The sequence below is a fragment of the Alligator mississippiensis genome, chromosome 14, assembly GCF_030867095.1.
Source record: "Alligator mississippiensis isolate rAllMis1 chromosome 14, rAllMis1, whole genome shotgun sequence".
Lineage (NCBI taxonomy): Eukaryota > Metazoa > Chordata > Crocodylia > Alligatoridae > Alligator > Alligator mississippiensis.
In genome coordinates, this window is record NC_081837.1 from 32,999,940 (window position 1) to 33,021,015 (window position 21,076).

At 38.7% G+C, this 21,076-nt stretch overlaps 1 protein-coding gene across 6 annotated transcripts in view; it reads right to left on the minus strand.

Annotated features, from left to right (window-relative positions):
- Positions 1–21,076, minus strand: part of KDM5B (lysine demethylase 5B) — a 79,142-nt gene that overhangs the window by 36,953 nt on the left and 21,113 nt on the right. For 2 of the 6 annotated variants that reach the window (XM_059717223.1, XM_059717222.1), the window contains exons 4-15: positions 20,842–21,012; positions 19,317–19,373; positions 14,176–14,310; positions 11,866–11,959; positions 10,664–10,773; positions 9,435–9,461; positions 7,297–7,455; positions 6,567–6,686; positions 5,826–5,984; positions 4,950–5,131; positions 1,847–2,009; positions 92–211 (exon numbers count right to left, since the gene is read on the minus strand). In XM_059717223.1, the coding sequence (XP_059573206.1) occupies positions 92–211; positions 1,847–2,009; positions 4,950–5,131; positions 5,826–5,984; positions 6,567–6,686; positions 7,297–7,455; positions 9,435–9,461; positions 10,664–10,773; positions 11,866–11,959; positions 14,176–14,310; positions 19,317–19,373; positions 20,842–21,012 (1,497 nt within the window). The remainder of the gene's footprint in view (positions 1–91; positions 212–1,846; positions 2,010–4,949; positions 5,132–5,825; positions 5,985–6,566; positions 6,687–7,296; positions 7,456–9,434; positions 9,462–10,663; positions 10,774–11,865; positions 11,960–14,175; positions 14,311–19,316; positions 19,374–20,841; positions 21,013–21,076) is intronic. The other 4 variants (XM_059717225.1, XM_006277982.4, XM_059717224.1 and 1 more) reach the window with 3 other exon arrangements.

Below are 21,076 nucleotides of genomic sequence, written 5' to 3' on the forward strand. Positions count from 1 at the left end.
CTCTGGACTTCCCATATTCTAGTCATACACAGGGCCTTGTCCAGAACCTGGAGTAAAAACCTGAAACTTTGCATTATGTTCAGAAACATACCCAGTCAACTGTGCAGAAGTTAACAGCTTCAGCAAAATTGAAACCTTGGTTAAAGCCACTGTGATAGGCTCTTGGAAATGTAATCACGAACTCCCCAGCACACTGATTGGTTCGGTAGACCTAATAAAAACAAAAAACAACAGTTAAGATCTACACAGAGCTGAGGGCTGAGATTTTCAGAGCTCCCTAGAAAAATGCAGACATCTGATTTCCGTTAACTTTAGAGTAACTGGGCACATTCAAATCCTTAGACAGATTAAAAAACAAAACAAACAAACAAACAAAAAAAACTTAATCAGTACCAGCATTCCAGTGCACTATCCCCAGACAGCAGAGAAAATGTAGCTATATTTGTACTTGGAAGACTCCAGAGGAATTCCTTATGCCAGCACTCAATTGCGAAACAGTCAGAGCAAATGGCAATAAGATTCCCAGCAGAGTGGTATACATCCTCATTGTTAAGTGTTGCAAGAGACTCTGCTCAGATAGTATATATTCCATAAGGATGGCAGACATCTCTACAACCTAAGAATCTGTACTTGCTAACAAAAAAAATATCCAATTTTACTTCTAACAAGAACTAAAAATACTTTATTATTTTTTTGTTAAGAATTTTGTGATAGCCATCTTTCTATAAAAGGTGAGACAAGGTCACAAGTTTTTTTTTTCATCTTGGATTTAGTGGTGGAGCAAAGAGATGCTGCTCCAGGAAGAACACTGGAAATTAAACATGACTTCCTCCTATGAACCTCTGAGTTTGCTCAGATGGTAGGACAGTAAGTGGCACTGACTTACTACAAGAAACATTCTTCCTGTGTCAGATTTGTTGGCAGACAGTCAGGACCGCTCAATTTTCCCATATCCAACCAGTTAAATAGAGGAGGTACTGGGTAGCACAGATTTCTGATGTTTCTCCTGACCCTGGGTTCAAGATTCAGGTTAAGCTCTTGTTCTGCCACACAGGCAAAGGTAAAGCCCTTACTTTCTCCTGCACCCAGTAAGGTTCGAGTTACTTAATAGTAAATCATAAATTATCTAAAGCAGTCAAGTAACGTAACCTCAATAAATCACAGTTACAGAACATAGTATATTTAGTCCGTACACTTTTGTGAACGGAGACCTTGTGATCAACCATTGGTACAGCCCTGTGAACTTCATCTGAGAACCACCTAAAACAAGAGTCCTCACCTCTCATTTCACAGAAGTGACACATGAATGCCACTAGTCTACTTCAAAAGAAAAATTAAATGTATAATCAGTTAATTGCTACTATACGTAGTAAGAATCAAAGATGGGGAAAAAAATCATAAAGAAATAGGACTGGAAGGTACCTCCAGAGGTCATCTATTCCAACCCCCTGCCTGAGGCAGGATAACCCCTATCCAAACCATCCCATACAACCATAATCTAAACTCTACATAAGACTACCATCAACCCTGATGCAACATAGACCTAACACCCTGACCTGCCTTGGGTAACCTGCAGGAGAACCACAGCAGTCAATGTCCTGCTTCTGTAAACTTGTTAATATACGCTCAAGAGGTCCTGGGTAGAGGACCACACCCCTGCTACAGAGCAAGGCAAAAAAACCCCACAGTCCATACAATCTGAAGAAAATGTTTAAATATATCCCAGCTGAAAAATGGAAAGAAGTTGAAAGTTACCTGCAAATTTTATTTGCTAAAGACATAACACCAACACAAAACAAGGGGGGGAGGGAGAAAGGACAGTAGGCACAAAAATTCAATGACATACAGGCACTCCGTGGGCCATCAGCGTATTTGGGTTCATAATGGTGACAAGTTGGTGCAAAAGATCTGGTTGAGACTCAAATAGCTCAGGAGCCAACTTCTTCATTACATCTTCCAGTTGTTCAGCTGCATATCCTGGGGCTCCATACCAAGTCTTAGGCTCCCCCCTGCAAAAGTGTTTAAAGAAAGAAAGAGAAAACACTTAACAACTTTGTTAAAGTGTCTAGAGACTTTTGCTTTACAATGCGTCACAAGAAAAAGAAAACTGAAGAAGCACCAGGAAACAGGGCTAAAATTATGAACTACCTTAGCATTTCACGTTTTAAATTACAGGCTCCCCTTTTGATTCAGCTCAAACTGACTAGATTTTGTAGTACATAACTTAAGGAATTCTGTAAAGTGGCTCAAAAATGCACTGTGGAGTTCCATTTTTATCCTTACTTGATACTGGGAAAATTACACTTATTTTAGTAGTTGGTGCTTTCTTTAACTGAGGACCCAGTAAACTCTATCTGAAGGCCAGCAAGCATGGCAAACATTATGGTAATACTGGAGACAGAAATAATCTAACAAATGGAGAAAATGAGAGCCCACGAGCAACTTAACTTAGAATTGCAGAAACTAATAAAAGCAGCGAAAGTCGCTGAGGAAAATCCATGACTAGAAGGGGTAAGGGGTACTGGCAATAAGGAGTTCAAGTATTAACGTAACCAAACTCTAGAAATCACATAAGCCCACTGCTAGACAGTTGGTAAAATTGTTAACAATGGAGGAAAGGCAGAAGTGTTCAACAGGTATGTTCAATGGTTCTGCATTCGGAATGAAGCAGGAAGATTAAGTTACTTCCAATCCTTAAGTAGCCAAGGAGGACATTAAAAACTAGTTAAGGAAAATATTTAAGTAAAGAGGCCCAGATAACTTGCATTCAAAAGCCCTAAAGAATATGTCAAGATCTCTGGTCTGTTGATATTCAGATTTAATACATCCTGAAATAACAAACAGAGAAGTCTGGGACAGGCAAAGAGGATGACCCAAGTATTTATAGAGCAGAGCAGTTACTTTGATATTAAACCCAGGGAGAACGAAAGAAGAGCTGATACTAGGAATCAGCAAATTAAGGGACAGGAGTGTAACTACTGCCAGGCAGCATTGTTTAAATAAAATACTAATCTCAAACCTGATTTCACCCAGATTACAAATTTGGCTGATTATAGCAATTCTTATACATGTAACGTAAATTTTGGCAAGTCATCTGCCTTTGTACTGCTTGACTTTGTGATTAAAAGTTATCACTTTCAGTAATAAATAAACGCAGGATAAATTAACTAAGCCCTCTTCCAAATGACAGGTCTCAAAAATATCTGTCAATGGGCAATCCTCTAATTTGATACTTGGCCTCACACTACTCAGTCATCTAGGAATACATTAAAAAAAAATCACTGCTGATAAAAATCAGCCATTATTTACCACTCTGGTGGTATTTGAAGACAGGACTAGATTGCTTGATAAACTGGGGCATAGAAAAAAATGTAAATACAAAATTATGCATTTCTGAGCAGAGACTGCAGATCATACCTATAGAAGGGGGGAGGAGGGGATGACTAACCAACTCTGAAAAGCATTTAGAAATCACAGAATACAAACTTAATACAAGCTGTCTATGCAAAGCTGTGAGGAAAAAAAAGAGAATGTAATCCTTGGATGTATAAATAGTAGTAAAGGGTCAACGACCTCAATTTTGATAAAGTTATCAAAAAGACAACGAGACTACTTGGCTGTAGTTTATGAGTACATTAACTGGGAGAAAATACTGGTACTGAACAGATCTTTAGTCTAATGAAGAAAGGCCCAACAAAAACTAATGCAAGAAGGTTAGGCAAAACAGACAAATACTTAAGTTACAGAAGTTTTAACAATAAGGGAAAATTAATCATTCAAACAGCTACTAAAGGAAGGGGTAGTTTCCCCATTTATTGATGTTTTCAGATCTGCTTCAAACAGATTCTTGGGCTCAGGACTGGATGAAATGTTAATGGCCTGTGACATACCAGGGTCCTGCCTAGAAAACACCTGTTTCTTCTAGTTTTCAGTTCTATGAATAAATAAAATTTTTGCAACAGGAATTTAGTTAACTGCAGTGATAAGCAGAAACAGAATTCAGCTTGCTGACTCAAATGTAAAAGCACAAAAGGGAGACAACCTAACAAAAGCAGGTAGAAACACCCTCAGATAAAGGCTGAAGTTGATTCATCAATGAATAATTGCTCCATTGTGAAATGGTTGCCATTTTCTATTGTTCCCAATGGGACAAAGGACATAGGATAGGACAGAGGGGCAAATACTGAAAGGTGACATTTACAGAATGATACAAATCATATAAAAAAGCTGGGATCAATTAATTACGTTTGTAATTACATAACATTTGTCCATTATTTCAGCTGCAAGTCACTTAGAGAGGGGAGGGGCTGTATCCTGGGAAAAAAAAGCGATTCTGAAAGGGCTTAATGCTGACACAACTAAACAAAAATAAGCTCTCAGTGGGATACTATGGATAAGGTGGCTAATATAATTATTGGATATATTAACAAGGGAATAATTCAGTAGGAGGTGGGATGTGGCATTAACTCAGAATAAAGTACTGGTGAAATCATTACTGTAATTCCATGTCCAGTTCTGTTGTCCATGTTTAAAAAGAACATAGAAACACTAGAAAACAGTCAGCAAAACTTCAGCAATTATTCAAGTTCTGAAAAACTAGCCCCATCTCAACAGACTTAAGAAATTCAATTTGAGAGAAGATTCATGTTTGATAGCTAAAGAACTTTTACTCAAAAGCATGCATCAGGTCCCAGAGCTCTAAGCTGAAGCAAAACAAAATTAAAATCAGAACATTATTCCTGAAAGACATGTTAAAGCTCAAAAGCAAAATATTGGGCTTGAAGGATGGAAACCTGGGATTAAATTCTATGGCCTATAATGACATGAGATCAGGCTAAATAACTATAGGGGTTCCTCCAGTCTTAAGATCTACACATTTACAACCTGGCTTTCAGTCTTTAAAAAAAAGAGTAAGGACTTTGGGAATTGAGTTTCCTTCCCAAACTCACCAGTGCAGGTAGTTGATGGAATAGCTCCAGTGGTCTTCAATATGCCAGCAAAATGAAGAAAAGCACATTCCTACATATAGCCAAGGTAATTTCATTCCACATATATCTGCAGTGATGTGAGCAAGGACAGACTGCTCCATCACAGGCATATTGTTCAAATTCCAGCCACTATCAAGATACTCCTAAAAAAATTAAAAAACAGAAAAGAAAAAAATTATAGAAGCTAAGCAAGACCAAGTGTAAACCAAAGGCAAAACCTTTAAGAGGACAATTTCTGATAGAAAAAAAACAGTCTTTTTCAATTGATAAAACATATGAATACATCAAGGAACTAATAGTTTTAAATGGGTTGGCAATATATGGTTAATTGGCCAGAACTGGCCTGCAGAGCTGTGCTGTGCCTTTAATGGCATTTGGTGGTGAGGGGCTTTGCCCATGTCATACTGCATCCAGGGATTTGGCAAAGAGGGAGCTATTCCTCTGCCACAACCAGGCAGCACAAAGAAGTGGTGGAGGCAGCTGGGACCTTCAACCTGGTTCTGCAGCATCTGTATAAACTGGACACTTCAACAGGGCTTTTTGGCTCTTTTAGGTACAGCCTAGTCAACCAGCTATTCAAGAGAAGCACCAAAAAAGACCCGCTAAAGCAACTAATCTGTGCAGAAGTTGGGCAAGCCAGATCCAACTAAGGTGCTGCCTCTTCTAGGCATGCACCAGGCTCAGTGCGAGAGTGCAAGTTTAAAGCATTTTTTTAAACATCTCCAAGTAGCCATTGATACAAAATTAACTTCCAACTGAAACATCATTTAATGTAGAATTGGATTGGTAAAACTCTCAGAGACAAATATGAACTCAAGAGTGTCAATCAAAACATACTTCTTCTTCAGGCCGAACTTTAAATTTCCCATCTCTAACTGGAAAGCCACTGCCAAACTCTTTTGAAGCAATGTCAGCCCCATATTCCACTGTGACATCCTCTTCAATGGTGCTAACAAGTCGCCAAAACTCTTTTTCAACCAGCTCTGTGGGAACCATCTGCATAAAAAAAAAAAAATTAAAAAGACAATAAGTCCACAACAAAAGCTGCATTTCTCAGGTTTTGCCTGTAGTTCTGTAGAAACTCAACACAATATATACAAGATACGTAATGGCAGAAAACTCAAGGAGGAAGTTCCTGGGGCTTCAATTATTTCCCCAAAATGACACTGTGGTTTCAACAACTATACTTGAGTTCTACCTATTACATCCAGTGCATACGCTCTCTGCTTTATTACTATAAGCTTGAAAAAGTAGTTGCTTATTAATTCAACTATGCTAAACTAAACTAACATAGCAAAATGCTGATATTTGACTTGTAAGCTCCAATTTACAAAAATATAAATAATGCTGCTGCTTTGTGCCTTTAACAAGTGACACTGTAGAGAAAGTTTGAAGGGGAAAGTAGAGGGGTTAGAACAGAAACTGAAATACTATCAGAGGGAAGAAATATGCAAAAAGTTTACATGAACAACAACTTTCCACTTGTTCTTATCTAAACTCAACGTTCCATTCCACCCACGGTGTAATATTTTGTTAAGTACAAAAATCTTATCTGAATTACAGAACAAACAAACGTACATGTACAGGCATGTTAAAATAGTCTGACTTGAATGCATCTGCCATCTCTCCAAATGTGCGGAGTGTGTAGTCTCTTGCTGCTTGTTCAAAACCAAATGCTTCTTGCGGTTTATTACACTCCTGCAATTAAAACACGGTTATTTTCTGCCAATGACTTAACAATGACAAATATAACTTTGTACCTTTTAGTGCTTCACACAGGTGGGTCAGTATTGCCTCCCTTTTACAAATAAAAGAAGCTTGGACACTCCACTGAAATGAATTGCCCCAAGGGCACACAAGCAGCCAATCAAAAGAGAGTCAGAAATACAACTTTGAGTCCTGACTCCTACTTCTGTGATTAATTCACCAAACCATGACATGCATTTCTTTGTACAATGCTATGAATTGTTAGTGGGGGCAGCATAACCCGGTCCCAGCAAACTGTTTCCTCTACTACTGTGAAGCAGAAAACAAACACACAAAACTCAATGTTGTAAAACCCAATGACACAAAAGTATAATGCCAGCTACCTAAAAACTAAAATACCCTTTTCTGAAAGGTTTACAATAACTTTGTGCTTATTTTATAAGCATTTAACAATTCAAAATGCACCCAGTTCTTTTATTGTTTCATCCTCTACCATACACTTCACAGAACCATTTTAAAAAGGTAATAATAAACTGCAATTCTGAATTTCTAGTAGGAGCAAGGAGAGAATAAATACTTTGCAGCCTGTTTTCTGGATTACCTGAGCCAGACACTGGGGACACCTCCAGTCCCCTTTGGGAACATCATGAAGGGGTGGAATTAAACAAAAAGTGTGGTAACTGTCATCACAGCCATCACACAACAGAAGACGGTCTTCATCGTTACCACTACCACACAAGAGACATACATACAAGTCCACCTGCAACAAGAAATTACCAGAGTGCGAACTGAAATGCTTTAAAATAGTTTATGGCACAAAAAGCAATTTGTAAATTAAAATCATCTCTAGGTTCTTTTCCACCCATGAGGCAGTCCTCCCTCTTTTTTTTTCTTTTTTTTTTTGGAAGCAACAGCTGCCATGTAGCACCACAAGAAGCATCTGAGTTAGAGTTTAATTCAGTTCAATTTATTAAGGCTTCTGGCTAAATGCCATGCTCCCGAAAGTGACATAACACACATACAACCATAATATAAATAAGTTCAAACAAAGTAACCGAACTACAAATATACTAAAATAGAGCCCACCAACATAAAACTTTATTAATATAAATATAGTAGTAAATCAAGACATGAATCTATAATGTTGCTGTACATAGATCCACAATTGAGACAAAAATCAAATCTAATGTTAAAATCTATCACTCATATCAGTAATAAAGGATATTTAACTATAACTGCCTCACCCTTATAAGCAAAATTGCAAGATGGTTTACTAAATTTGGATCTCTTTGCTGCCAAAGCCAGATTAATGTCTCTGTTTGAAAAAATGTATCAATTTCTGCAAGAATGGTAATAAATAGTTTCTCCTTATGCCATTATATAAAAAACATTCTAGAACATAGTGGATAGATTCATAGATGTTAGGGGCTGGAAGGGACCTTGTAGATTATCGGGCCCAGTACCCCTGCACTAGGCAGGAAAAGACAACTGGGGTCAAGTCACCCCAGAGAGGTGACTGTCTATCCAGTCTCCTTCTGAAGATTTCCAGGGTAGGTGACTGCACCACCATTGGAGGAAATCGATTCCAGTATCTCCCAAAACTCCTGGATAGACTGGGCAACATCTTTTAGCCCTTGGAATGGAAAAATCTACATCCAGTCAAAACAGCTGTGGGCATCTGTTCGGTCCTGAGTCTAGTCAAAGAGGACCACCATTTATTATTGAGCTCCAGCTGTAAATACCTTTCTCCCCCCACAATCTAATTTCCAAACAGTATATAAAAGGGCCAATACGAGTAGCCCTAGCCACTGCAAAATCATTCTGCCTGGCAATATCTTGTTTCCTCTGGAAAACCCAAACCTTTTCTATGGGGAAGAAAAAAATCTTTCATTATGTTTGAGATAGTATCCCATCCCAGAAAGTGCAAAGTACAGGAAAGAAAAGCTAACCAGGGTGATTGGAGAGGAGAGGGATTATTAATATCTTTTATGTAGCATAGTTTAAGCAGACGAGATGGAAAAAGGGGCGGGATTTTAAACCAAAATCCTGCCATTCTAATAATATTAGTTGAAAAAGAATCCATTCCTGTCTCTAATCGTAAAAAAGATGCAGGAGTTGAGGGAGGAGGAGCCCTAAGAAACTTGTTCTGAGGTATGTCAACATCATTACTAGTGCCATAACCCCATACGTCAGTGCCAGATAAGAGAGGTAATTTTGGCTTTATATGCTGATATAGGAGCTTGGACTGATCATCCTGCTGTGGTTTCATAAAATTTCTTTATAGTCACAGCCAATTGGGCTGCCTTAGTTTTAACTGACTGAATGTTTCCATGATGGAGAAACTGTGAATAACACCCAAATACCTATAGGTTTTGACAACTTCAAGTTTGGCTCCCAGCATATTCCATGACTATTTTATCAAATGACTTCCCAAATGCATTATTTTGGAGTTATCATAATTTATCTTTAAAGTTATTTTGTCCACAAAGATGCTCAAAAGTTGTAATTGCTCTCTGTAATCTAATAGGAGTTCTTGACAGTTTAACAGTGTCATCTGTGTACACTGAAATAGGGATCGGGGTTGCTAGCAGTTTTGGGGGATAAAAACGCACATCCTGCATACTTCCAATAATGTCATTCATATGAAGATTAAATAACAAAGGGGCCAAAATACAAAAAGGGGTTAGACAAGGATGTATGTGAAATTTTGTGCAAGTTCACCCTTCAAGCTCCACCTACCTTGGGCCCATGTATCTTTCTAATAATCTATCAACAAATGCAAAAGAGAAAAGGTCAATCCCATAATTTATCAGTTTCTCCCAAAGTTTACTTTTATCTACACTATCAAAAGCTCTTGACAAGTCTACAAATGCAATATACAGTGCTGGCTTATGCATTTATATACACTTATGTCTCAAAAATTGTAGAATACACACATTATCAATAGTTGCATATCCGTCCCTAAATCCGGTCTGATGTTAATGTAATACGGTTTTCCCCTTTTACCCATGCTATGTGATGATATAACAAATGGCGCCCAAAAATTTTAGCTGAAACATCTATCAAACTTGTAGGGCAATAAGATTCTGGCTTATCTTTTAAACCTTTCTTGAAAATCAGCACAATAATACTCCCTTTCCAGGAATATGGGATTTGGCCCAACTCAATTATAGAGTTATACCATTTTTCCAAGATCAGAGTTCACCATTTGATGTTATCAATGTAAACTTCCACCGGTATTCTATCTGGGCCTGGGGCTAAGAGTTCAAGCAACAATATGAAAAGTGGGTTTACTGAAGATTTGGGTGCCAAAACTCACAGCTCTACCAGTCAGAGGTGAATCATCAAGAGATATGAACTATTATACTTGGAGCAGCTTCAAAAAGGAAGGGGAAGTTGCTCCTCAGGACTGCACGACTGCAAGTATGTGCCTGGAGCAATGCAAGCGTGGCAAAACAGATTCAGCTATAATCCTGCTTCATCCAAGGTCTAAATTGAAGTGATTTAGTTCACTTTTAAAGCTACAGGATCATGCACATGTAACTTGTACAATGCGCAGCTGCTGAGCAGTGTCAAGCAGCAGCTCCCCTTCCCCTACTAAAACTGCTTCAAGTGTACATTTGTCCATGCCCAAGAAAAGGACAATCAGGAGACCAGCCCCAAGAAGAACTATTTGGTTTTCTCACTGGTCTTTCATAATTGTAATTTCTAGGCAGTACAGTGAGGCAGCAGAGGTATGAATTTTAGTTGTAACAGTAAAATGGAATGACTTATTTCCTACTTTATAGCATGAAATCTTAAGGGAAGATTGATATTCCAGTGGGCAGGGGGACACATTGGTTTGCCTGGTATCTTTGTGGTTAGAAGAAAACAAACTCTCTCACTGCATCTGCTACCCTGTGCACCTACTCGCAACCCAGAAACAACTGCAATCAGTGTTAAGCACCAGAAATACAGGGTGTACTCACTGAACTAGTGGGTTTTTTAGAGCGGCTTTTGGGTTTCTCTTTCTCCATGTCTCCAGTGTGTTCTCTCTTCTCAGCAAGTTCTCGTTTCACTGTGCTGTGTATTTCCTTTTCTGGTGCAGCAAAAGAAAAATCAGACTATTACAAAACATTGTAAGAGCTCAGTATTTGAAGCATACACTGGCCTGTTACTATGCACATCCAAAGCATTTCCTTTTAGTAATAAATTCACTTTTATAATCATGGATGGACAGGGGAGACTATAACAAATAATTCTGTAGACAAGTATGTAAGTTTCTTCAAAGAGCTTTGCCCTACTATACAGCAACCACTGTACTTAGGCCTGCATGAAAACTGCAAGCCATGCCAGATTTGATAGCTGGTTGAAAGACGGCAAACATGCTCCTATGTACTTTTAGGCAGCGCTTGAAACACCTACCCACAAAGAGAAAAGTTATTAATAATAAGAATGAACAAGCATGGGAGTATAAATAGAGGGCCATTATTACAGACAAACTAATTTATTTAGAGTGAATATTTGAAATAGAATAGAGGGCTTGGACACATGACATGGCTACACTGGTGTAATCAGCCTTTACACTGCTGTAGAACAAGGAGAAGATAATAAAAAATGCATTGCTTTTAAGATCTTGATAATCCAGGGTAAAATCTATAGTGAAAAAAGACTTCCATGTTAAGTTATACCAATAAAGGAATCATCATCCACCTTCATCCCAGGACAGCCGTTTTCTAAAGGCAACCAGATAGTGCCATTCTCTTGTGCCATAGCACTGTAATAGCACATACTGCAAGCAGCTATTCCTAATAGCTGCTCAACTGGCCACTCGGGCTCCCAGTATAATTTATACTAGTATACAAAATTAACATATACTACACCAATGTAAATATAGTGTGTCCCAGCCTTAAGTGACCCAAATGCCATCATTTTTCTTTGAGATAAATGAACGCAATTTCAATTCAAGTGAGGTGGCTAAATTGTTCTAAAGCCTTTACTGGGATCCTTTTCATTGAGGTATGAACCAATACTATAGTTTTCTTAAATGATCTTTATTCTCATTTTCTTGAAGTCTTAACTTTGATGACAAATATTAGCAAAAGCAAAAAATGATTTTGGAGCTTAAAATAAGATTGTATAAAGCAGAAGCATTTCATGCATATTGTGTATCGCTCATTAACGCATTTACCATTTTCACACTTTGAAGGTGTACATCCCATTCTGCGTCTCAAGTTATGAGTTCTGGCTTCTGGAGTCTCAGATTCAGTTTTGATATTAGTAGCCTTAAAAAAAGAAATGTCATATTTAGTCATTTAATCACTTACTCAACACCTAGATATTGATTGTATTGGTAACCTACATGCTGTTCACTGAAACCTAAATTACTTGAAACCAAAATGTTGCTTAACCAAGCAGATCATCAGTACAGAGCCACATACCTGCTATCTGGTTAAGTGACCAATGGGGATTATGCAACTTCTGGTTCAAGCAGGTAAAACATTCATATAATATTCCACAAAAAACTACATATAATAAGGGTGCACTGAGAAAGATTTTCTTGGCCGATACCGATAACCAGATATTACCCAGCCATATTGGCCAATACCAATTGCCGATTATTAGCCAGCCATATCAGCTGATACCAATCCAATAGCCGATTTACAGGAATGAATGCAGCTGGGCAGCCTGGACAGCAGCATCTGGCAGGTAAGCTGGAAGTGGGGTGTGGGAGGGCAGATCGAAGCCCTCATTGTGAGGGAAGGAGTGGGCCGGGCTGCATTCCTTGCCACACACATGCTGTAGCTGCGCACATAAACGGCATTTAATCAGTGACATTACCGGCTATATCAGCCAAAAACAGCTGACTGCCGACATTAAACCTGCCCCCCAAAACATTTTCATTGCCCTCTGCTGGACTCTCTTGAAGTTAACCGGTTTTTTTCCTTAGTTGGGGTGGGCCAAAACTGGACACAGTACTCTAGATGTAGCCTCACCAGTAGTGAATAGAGGGGAATAATCACTTCCCTTGACCTGCTGGTAATACTCCCACCAATGCAGCCCAGTATGCCGTTAGCTTTCTTGGCAACAGGGGCACACTGTTAGCTCATATTCAGCTTATTGTCCACTGTAACCCCCAGGTCCTTTTCTGCAGAACTGCTGCCCAGCCAGTCAGCCCCAAGCCTGTGCTGGTACATGGGACTGTTCTGTCCTAAGTGCAGGACTTTGCACTTGTCCCTGTTGAGCCTTATGAAATTTCTTTTGGCCCAATTTGTCTCTGTCACTCTGAATCCTAGCCCTAGCATTCAGCGTACCTATTACTCCCCCCAGCTTGGTGTCATCTGCAAACTTGCTGAGGGTGCACTCTATAATGAAGATATTGAATAAAACCAGCCCCACAACTGACCCCTGGGCTCTACATGGGGAAAAAGTCAGGTATCTAAGAACATGATCTGCAAGGAACAGCCAGAAACAGGCTGAACATGTAGGAAATCCCATGAAGAATGACAGGGTCTTAGTCACATCCCTCAAAGCTACTAAGGCCCCCAGCTCTGGGCGAGAGGTAGGCATACACATCACTCAGCATTCTCTGCTGGAAAAAAATAGCCCCTGAAGTTAAAAGATTTATCCTAAAACCAAATCCAATTTTTCCCTTGTATTTCATGAAAGGAAGACACACCCAATCCCAGTCCTACTATAACCAATAAGCCACTGATCGGAGCATTTATCTGACTGGTGGGAGACCTGTTCCCAATCCACACACTGCCCAACTTGGAGTAAGTCTATGAAACCAGATCTCCCAAATCCTGTGCTAACCACAAAGCTGCTGGGTTTTCTGGAGTGGTGTTCTCAGTCTTTGCTACTGAGGCTGTTCCATTTGATTAAATAATTAAATGTACTTTAGTGCAGAAACTTGAACCTGACTGTCCCAAATCCCAGACAAGTGTCATAAACATGGGCTATCAAATCATTATCTCTTGATTTGTCTCTCCATCCCCATTATGAATCGATATGAAAACAAGGAGACTCCACTGCCTGTGAACACCCAACTGTTCTGAAACAGTTCAGAAAATACAATTCACCATTGAGTGGAACTTCATCAATTCCACTACAAGATTCCTTTCATGTCTAGGTTGCAGTTTTCCTGTTTGTAAAAGGGTCAGTGTGACCTACAAACACTTCAGAGAAAGATTCGATGCTTGTGTTGTGCTTTGAAATGGTGAAGTGTAACATATCAGCCACAGAAAATCTCTTACCAAATAGATCTTAGGTGAAAGATTCATGGGGTTTAAGCACATTCAAATAGATGGCAAAAGAAGAACTACAGAATAAATGTTGTGAACATACTACATCCATTCATTTAGCAATCTGAAAAACACATGCATTACTGTGAACAGAATGCTAAAATTAGGACCCTAAGTTATAGGGCACAAGCCAGTTTGTGGCAGAGCGGCTTTGTTTCAAACCGAGGTACTGCAGACACAAAGAAAAATTCCCTCACCTCGGCTCTCAGGCGTTTTGCACGACGTGCAGGTGGGCAAGTTTCAGACGGCTGAACAGACTGCCTCTGGGGAATATCATGAGGTTTGTATTCCTTGTCCTTTGTATCATTGGTGAGGTCAGGCTTCTGCAAACACTATGAGAGAAGCACAATTTAGGTTATTTCATTTTTTTCTTCATCACTTGCTAAAATTGCTCCTCACACAAAAGTGTGTAAAGTATTTTTCCTGGATCATGTGAAAAGAAAGTACATGTAAGACTTTGTATTTACTGTGCTGTGGTATCAAAAGTTGTAGTTGTAACTACAAACTAGAATTTAAATCACAATGTTATTTGTTACTGTGTTCAAGAAAGTGGAAGAAATAAGTATTTTAAATAAAAAGATAATTAATTAATCTTGTAATGTTTATTAGAGCCAGCCAGAAATGCTCTAACAAAATGTTTCTGTTGGAGAAGGCTAGAAAGTTTCAGTTTTCATTAACTGGGAAAGCCCAACAGAAAGTGGGAAGGCTTCTTCTATCAGAAACTTGTTTGGTTTCCTGATGGCTTATACTCTCAATTCTTCAGCAACCTCTCAGGTAGGCTGATGGGAGAATAGGAGGGCTGCAGTGCCTTCTGAATCTTGATTCCTTCAGCTCTTAACCTCCCAGGTTCCTCCACAGTTTAACAGTAAAGCTGTCAGGGAACAGAGCTCTCTATGCCTATGCAGGTCACCAGACATGCCAAGGGACAGAAGAGGCCTGGCAACCGGGAAGCTCTGGGAGCACTACTTCACAGACTTGCGACTCCTTGATAGCCCAAGGTGTCACAACCAGCAGGATCTTGAATAGCCTGTCAAGTCAGACTACCCCCGAGGAAGGGACTTCTGGGTTCACAATCTGAGAGTAACTTGCCAGACATACCACTGCCAAGCTTGGGGCCTCACAGGTTTCCCTTTCACAGAGAATTTCAAAAGTTTGGCACTGAAATCCAAACTGGAACAAAATCAAATTTCAAACTATAAAAAAAAACTCTCCACAAAACCTAATCATCTTTCTCTGCACACCTCTAATGTTTCTATTAGTTCCCCGTGGCATTCAAATACAGTGACTTTGCAATGGAGGAAACGTGAGTTATTCTCAAAGTAAACAATGCTCTCGTAGGAAATACCAACACCTCGGTTTTCTTGAAGTAGTTTTTGTAGCAGCCAGAAGTTTGGCTGCAGTATAGTGCATTGCTTTATTCCAATACTGGTCAGAAAAAATGGAAGTATATTACAACCTTCTGTCTGTTCCCATTAAGATGTGGCTACAATTTGATTTTGCAAATTGTTTTCAAGTATTTAATATTTATCAGCACTTTCAAAATACTATTTTAAATATTAAAAAGTTTTGTAGGTTTTTTTTGTTTATTTACAGAAAACATCGCTAAAAAGCAGAGGCGAGCAAGAAAAGAATGAAAGAAAAGTACCATTAACATTCAGTTCTTTCATGCTGTTGAATATACCATCATTTTTATTAATAATTGAAAACTGTGTATATTATTTAGTTGGGTATCCTTTCGTCTGGGGGCCACGGGGTCCTGGAGTTATGTGCTTACATTAGGATTCAACATGCTGGGAGGAAAACACTTGAAAATGTGATCCTGACCAGTCACTATTTAGTTTGACTCTTATGCTCTTATTAAGTGTATGTCAAGGTTACTCAACATTGGAGGGCCACTCTGATGGAGAGTTATTCAGATTGCGCTTGTACATAAATACATAAAACATTTAAACATCCAAAGTACAAATAACCAGTGAGTGGGTAGGCATTTTGCAACAGGATGGACAAAAGCTTCAGAAATGCAAAGCTACATGATAATTTAACCTTCTCTTCAGGTTACATTTAGGCAGAATAAGCACTTCTCAAAAATAAGCAGCTTGAAAAATGCTCCAGAACACAGTATAATTATGAACACTGAATGGCAGCACAAGAACAAAAAAAAAAAAGAAATAACCCCCAAAAATCTGTTGAAGTCCACTAAATGAAGCCTGAAAGAAACTTTTTAAGGGGATCAGAGGTAAAGGGAAGAGGCCCTGCATACTTTAGGAAGAGGTAATGGAGGACAGAATAGAGGCTTCTCCCTGATAAGCAGAAGGACAAGCAGAGTCTTGTAAAGGTAAAGGGAACTGAATGGTCTTCTAACCTTGAAAGAGTCTGTGCCTGAACCCACCCTCCTGAAAGCGTGCTTGGAATTTGGTATTTTCTTGTCACCTTGTCCAAGAAGAAGAAAATACTGAACCTGAAAGTTACTGTCCTAATGTTCTTTTAAAAGCAGAGGTAAGACTGACCAGTAGTGCCTCCCATACCCCCCACCCCTAAATGTAAGATACTCTAATGCTTTAAACTTAAAAATAAATGGTAAAGTCTCCCCCACAGCCTAAATTCGCACATTAACTCAGACCCCTTCAAAGAATAGCCCAGTGAGATGACAGGGCTGTACCCTTTCCAAGAACAGTACAAGCACAGAAGAGCAGGGTGGGGGGGAATCATATTTGGGGAATCCTGATTCAATCTTGTGGTTCTACACGTGCCAGCAGGATGCTAGACTTCCCCAGGACAATACTGTAGGGCAGAAGATGGAGAGGATGCCCGGTACTGTATGAATGGTAGTATTCATGCGAGACTGAGGACTGATTGTGCAAAACTACTTTCGAAAAAAGGTGAAACAACTAATATTTCCTCGACCTTTCTGATGGACAGAGTTAAAAAAGGCATGTGGGTGTGAAGTGTGAAACACTACCATAGCCCGCATTTCCTGTGTTGGTTCACTTGACTTTTCAAAAGAGAAAGTAAAGTGTTTGTAAGACACTGCCTAGCTTTCATTAATTAAATCTTGGGAAATGGACAGTCACATATTTTCCTAAACATGCAGGTAAACTAAGAGATAATGAAACCTAGAAAGCAAAACAGCAGATAGTGTCAACTGTTTAACTCCAAGCCCTAGCAAGGATGGTACATCCCATAAATGGGGAATCTTAAAGATTGCAACTAGTCTAGAAAAGCACTGGTCTCCCAGAGGCCATGAGATTTGAAGACCAAGAAAATCCATGATGTTGCCTTCACCCCCTCTCCCAAAACACACTGGTGTATTAGGAGGCTAAGATCCATTTTTAAGAGTGAAAAATGCTTATGAACCTAAGTCCCTCATATGAAGAACCAACTAGATCAATTCTGAATACATCTTCAGAGCCTGTAGCTGCAACCAAGGTGATCTCCATTTTGTGAGCTTACATTCAAGAAGTTGCTACTTAACCATGAACTGATCTCAGGTTTGTTATTTAGAGTGTGACGGTAATTGTTATACAGTAAGATGGCAGAAAGAATCCCTGGAACAGTATATTATGCTGTACTGACCAAGATCATTGAGTGGCAACTCCTTTCCCAACCAACAAAGGAACTGGCTAAAATGTTCCAGGGCCCCTACAGGTACTGGAAGCTAGGACATTCAGGGGAGAAGAGTCTACAGTTGCCACAGGGAACCAAACATCTTAATTAGCAGTTTCATAATTAAACCATACCAAGAAATAAGAACCTAGGGTAAGAGTCCTGAATTGGTGTTTTTTTAAATTAATACAGATTTATAACCACATCTGAGGTTTAGGAAACATTAATTTTAATACAAGCCCTGGGATACTTGAAGATAATTAACTTATCCTGAGGTGCCTTTTGCACATTTCATTCAAAAGTTAGGACAGGGGTGGGCAACATTTTTGGCCAGAGTGTCGAAAACACCACAAATCTCCACCCACGCGTTGACTTGGTGGCAGCCTGCTGTGAGCAGTTTGGGCTCCATGGCTGATGGCAGCTGCCCAGAGCCTGGGCCCGCTGTGGCATACCAGAAAGCAGCCTCGCATGCCATGCTCTGGTATGAGTGCCAGGGGTTGCCAATACCCAAGTTAGAGCCTGAAGAATTATAAAAATGCTTCACATATGCTACGGCTTACAAATAAAAGGGTGTTTGCGCTCAAAAGTTTGCAAAGAACAATTTTTCCAACTATTTAGTCTAGTAAAAGATATCAAATTTACCCAAAGAACCTTGTCTGCCTGAGTAAAACACTTAATTTATCCATCTCTAACACCACATTATTCTGTATAATAAAATTTCAACGTATCTAACTCGCTGTAAAACAGGTAATGAGTAAGTTACTAATTTCAAGAACTTCTCTATGGAGTTAAGTATTGCCTCTTGTACATTCATATATTCCTCTTTATTTCCATTCTTTTGGACTTACTGATCTAATTATGCTAATGTTGTGATGACAACCTATTTGTTGTTCAGCAAATTCCTATTTCAATATTATATGTACAGAGAATTTTTTTTCAGACAGGACACTGTCAAGAAAGTCCGTTTTGAAGCCAGTTTAAAAATATATTTAAGCCACAGATAGACAGTGAAACTATTCAGCCTGTGAGATTGAACAAAAATGTAAGCTGCATTATGTCAGTAAGTAGAAAATACTTCTTTTTCTTGGCTTGTGTGCACATGCAGGCACATGCACGCACGCACACACACACAGAAAGAAAAAAAAAAAAAATCAATGGAATACAGTGTCATCAATTTAAAAAAAAATATGTTTCAAGAAGTATATGTATGAAGTCTTTTTACAGAGGATATTGGCTACATGCAGAGCTTCTCTCAAAGGCTTACTGAAATATCAAACGAAAGGAAGCAGATTTGAAATGGATGGCTATCAAATCCAATAGCTGTATCTTCTCCAAGAATGAAGTCACAAATTTCCAGAAAAGCACTGAATGGACAATAAAATTAACACCTATACAAGGAGCACCTGGAAAAGCACTGTTTATTGAGAATGTGAGTGAAAACAAAAGAAACTACCTCTGATGAAATTCTTGGTCAGGGACATCAAGCACCAACACAAGAGAACATTTATTGCAAAACAAATTCAGAAGATACTATGGCAAGAAGTAAAATCAAATTCTAGCAGGGCAAAAAATTACTTAAACAAAAACAAATATACTTATTTGGATTCTCTGAGTTCACCGCCCAGTTCATTCAAAGTATGCATTAATACCATACTTGGGAGGATGGAAAGGGAAATATTTCAACAGCTTAGAACAAAAACAGCTTTTTGTGGGTTAAAAATGAAGTTAAACATACCTTTTTCAGAACTGCATGATCCACTAAACACATCAGTTTGGAACAAATGTCAGGTGCCTAATGCAAGAGAGAGCTTGGAAAGTTACATTTAAAAAGAAGCGTGACCTCATTAAATGAGATCACAAGCAGCCATTTGAGAACCTTTCCAATGTAAAATGATCCGTTACTGAGAAACTATGAGTTTAAGCCTCAAGTTTGTGAAAGGCACTTGCATTATAGGCCTAGATTTTCACCAGTTTATGGTCACTGAACAATTCTGTTCTAGGACATTTAATTAAAAACATTTACTGTACGTCGTCACTTCAAAAATATGAGAAAATAATTAGGTGTGAAAGAGCATAATGCCTTCATGCAAGAGACAATTCTTTAGTCTTCAGAGTGAACGAAAATGGAAAGGTGCCAATGAAATACCTTACTGAAAATGGTGCTGTTTTCCACTATGTAATATGAACACGTCAGAAGTAAGGCAAAAACCTCTCAGATTAGATAGTCTCCCTAGCTTTAAACGTATTTCTCCCCGCCCCGACCCCACCATATCATATTGTTCTTTGTTCTACATTTGTATAACACTTAAAACCTAATGGGTCAGAATTACAAATTTTTTGTTGCTCCTATTCACCAAAAATTAATTCTCCCTGCTCATGTAAAAAGTCTTGCACTAACTATTAATTTTATGTTATTTACTCAAGTCAAATTTCCATTCTTGTCTAGACAATAGGTGGTACTATTCTTTTCTGTAGAGTTGGCCAACGCTCACAAAAGAATTCTCTCAACGATGAAACCCACTTAGTTGAGAAACCGAGCTAAAGTGAGAATCGTTAAGACAGCAGAAATCCATCTGTATCAATCTGTGTAGGTCTCACAAATAAACTAACACTGATCTAAAAGAAGAGTCTTGGTAGTTCACTAAAGCATACAGAGTTTCTACCTCAATCTTATTTATTACTGATCGAAAACTAAAAAAAAAAATGAAGATGATGATGGCAATTTAAGGTTTAACAAACTCAACTACCCATTACACTATCAAATTACATTATGCTTTCCATGAAGGATCCAAATAACATTTGCATGTTTATCTCTCTACCCATAAAAAATGAATTCAGGTGAAAACAGCTATAAAATTACCAGGACTTGAATATAACCCATCTGAGAGAGATGGGCAGTTAGTGGCTTGCGAGTATTTTAACAGAGTACATTTGACAGGACGAGTATCAAAGCGGTCATTCTAGAAAGTATAAAATAGTCATTATAACATCAGGCATAGATACTGAAGACAAGAAAACACAAAGGATTGTGAACCTTCTAGGTAAGGGTTACCATAAGTCCTCCTGCACAAAAAATTCTAATACATTCCACTTGATACATCTGTGGATTTCTAAAGCATTTTTTAAAGGCAACCGAGATGAAACCTATAAAACCAATATAAATATAAGCTTAAAATATTAAAAATTTTAGAAATACTTCATCCAAAGGACACCACACATTGGTTACTACTAGTAAAGTGAGCTAATCAGAAAAAACTCACCAGTAGACTAGCTCCAGACTGGAATAAGTTGTAGGGATAAAGAATACGCTCATAATGTGCACGGATGTGTGAACCCACAGCCTTGCCAGGAGCAAAACCCATTCTTGTGGCTATTTTGGTCCATTTCCTCTCCTTACAGACTACATCAAATCCACCTTCTTCTGCCACTAGCTATAAAAATGGGAAAACATAACGGTTACACTCTCAAGAATAATATTATTCTTATTATAAACAT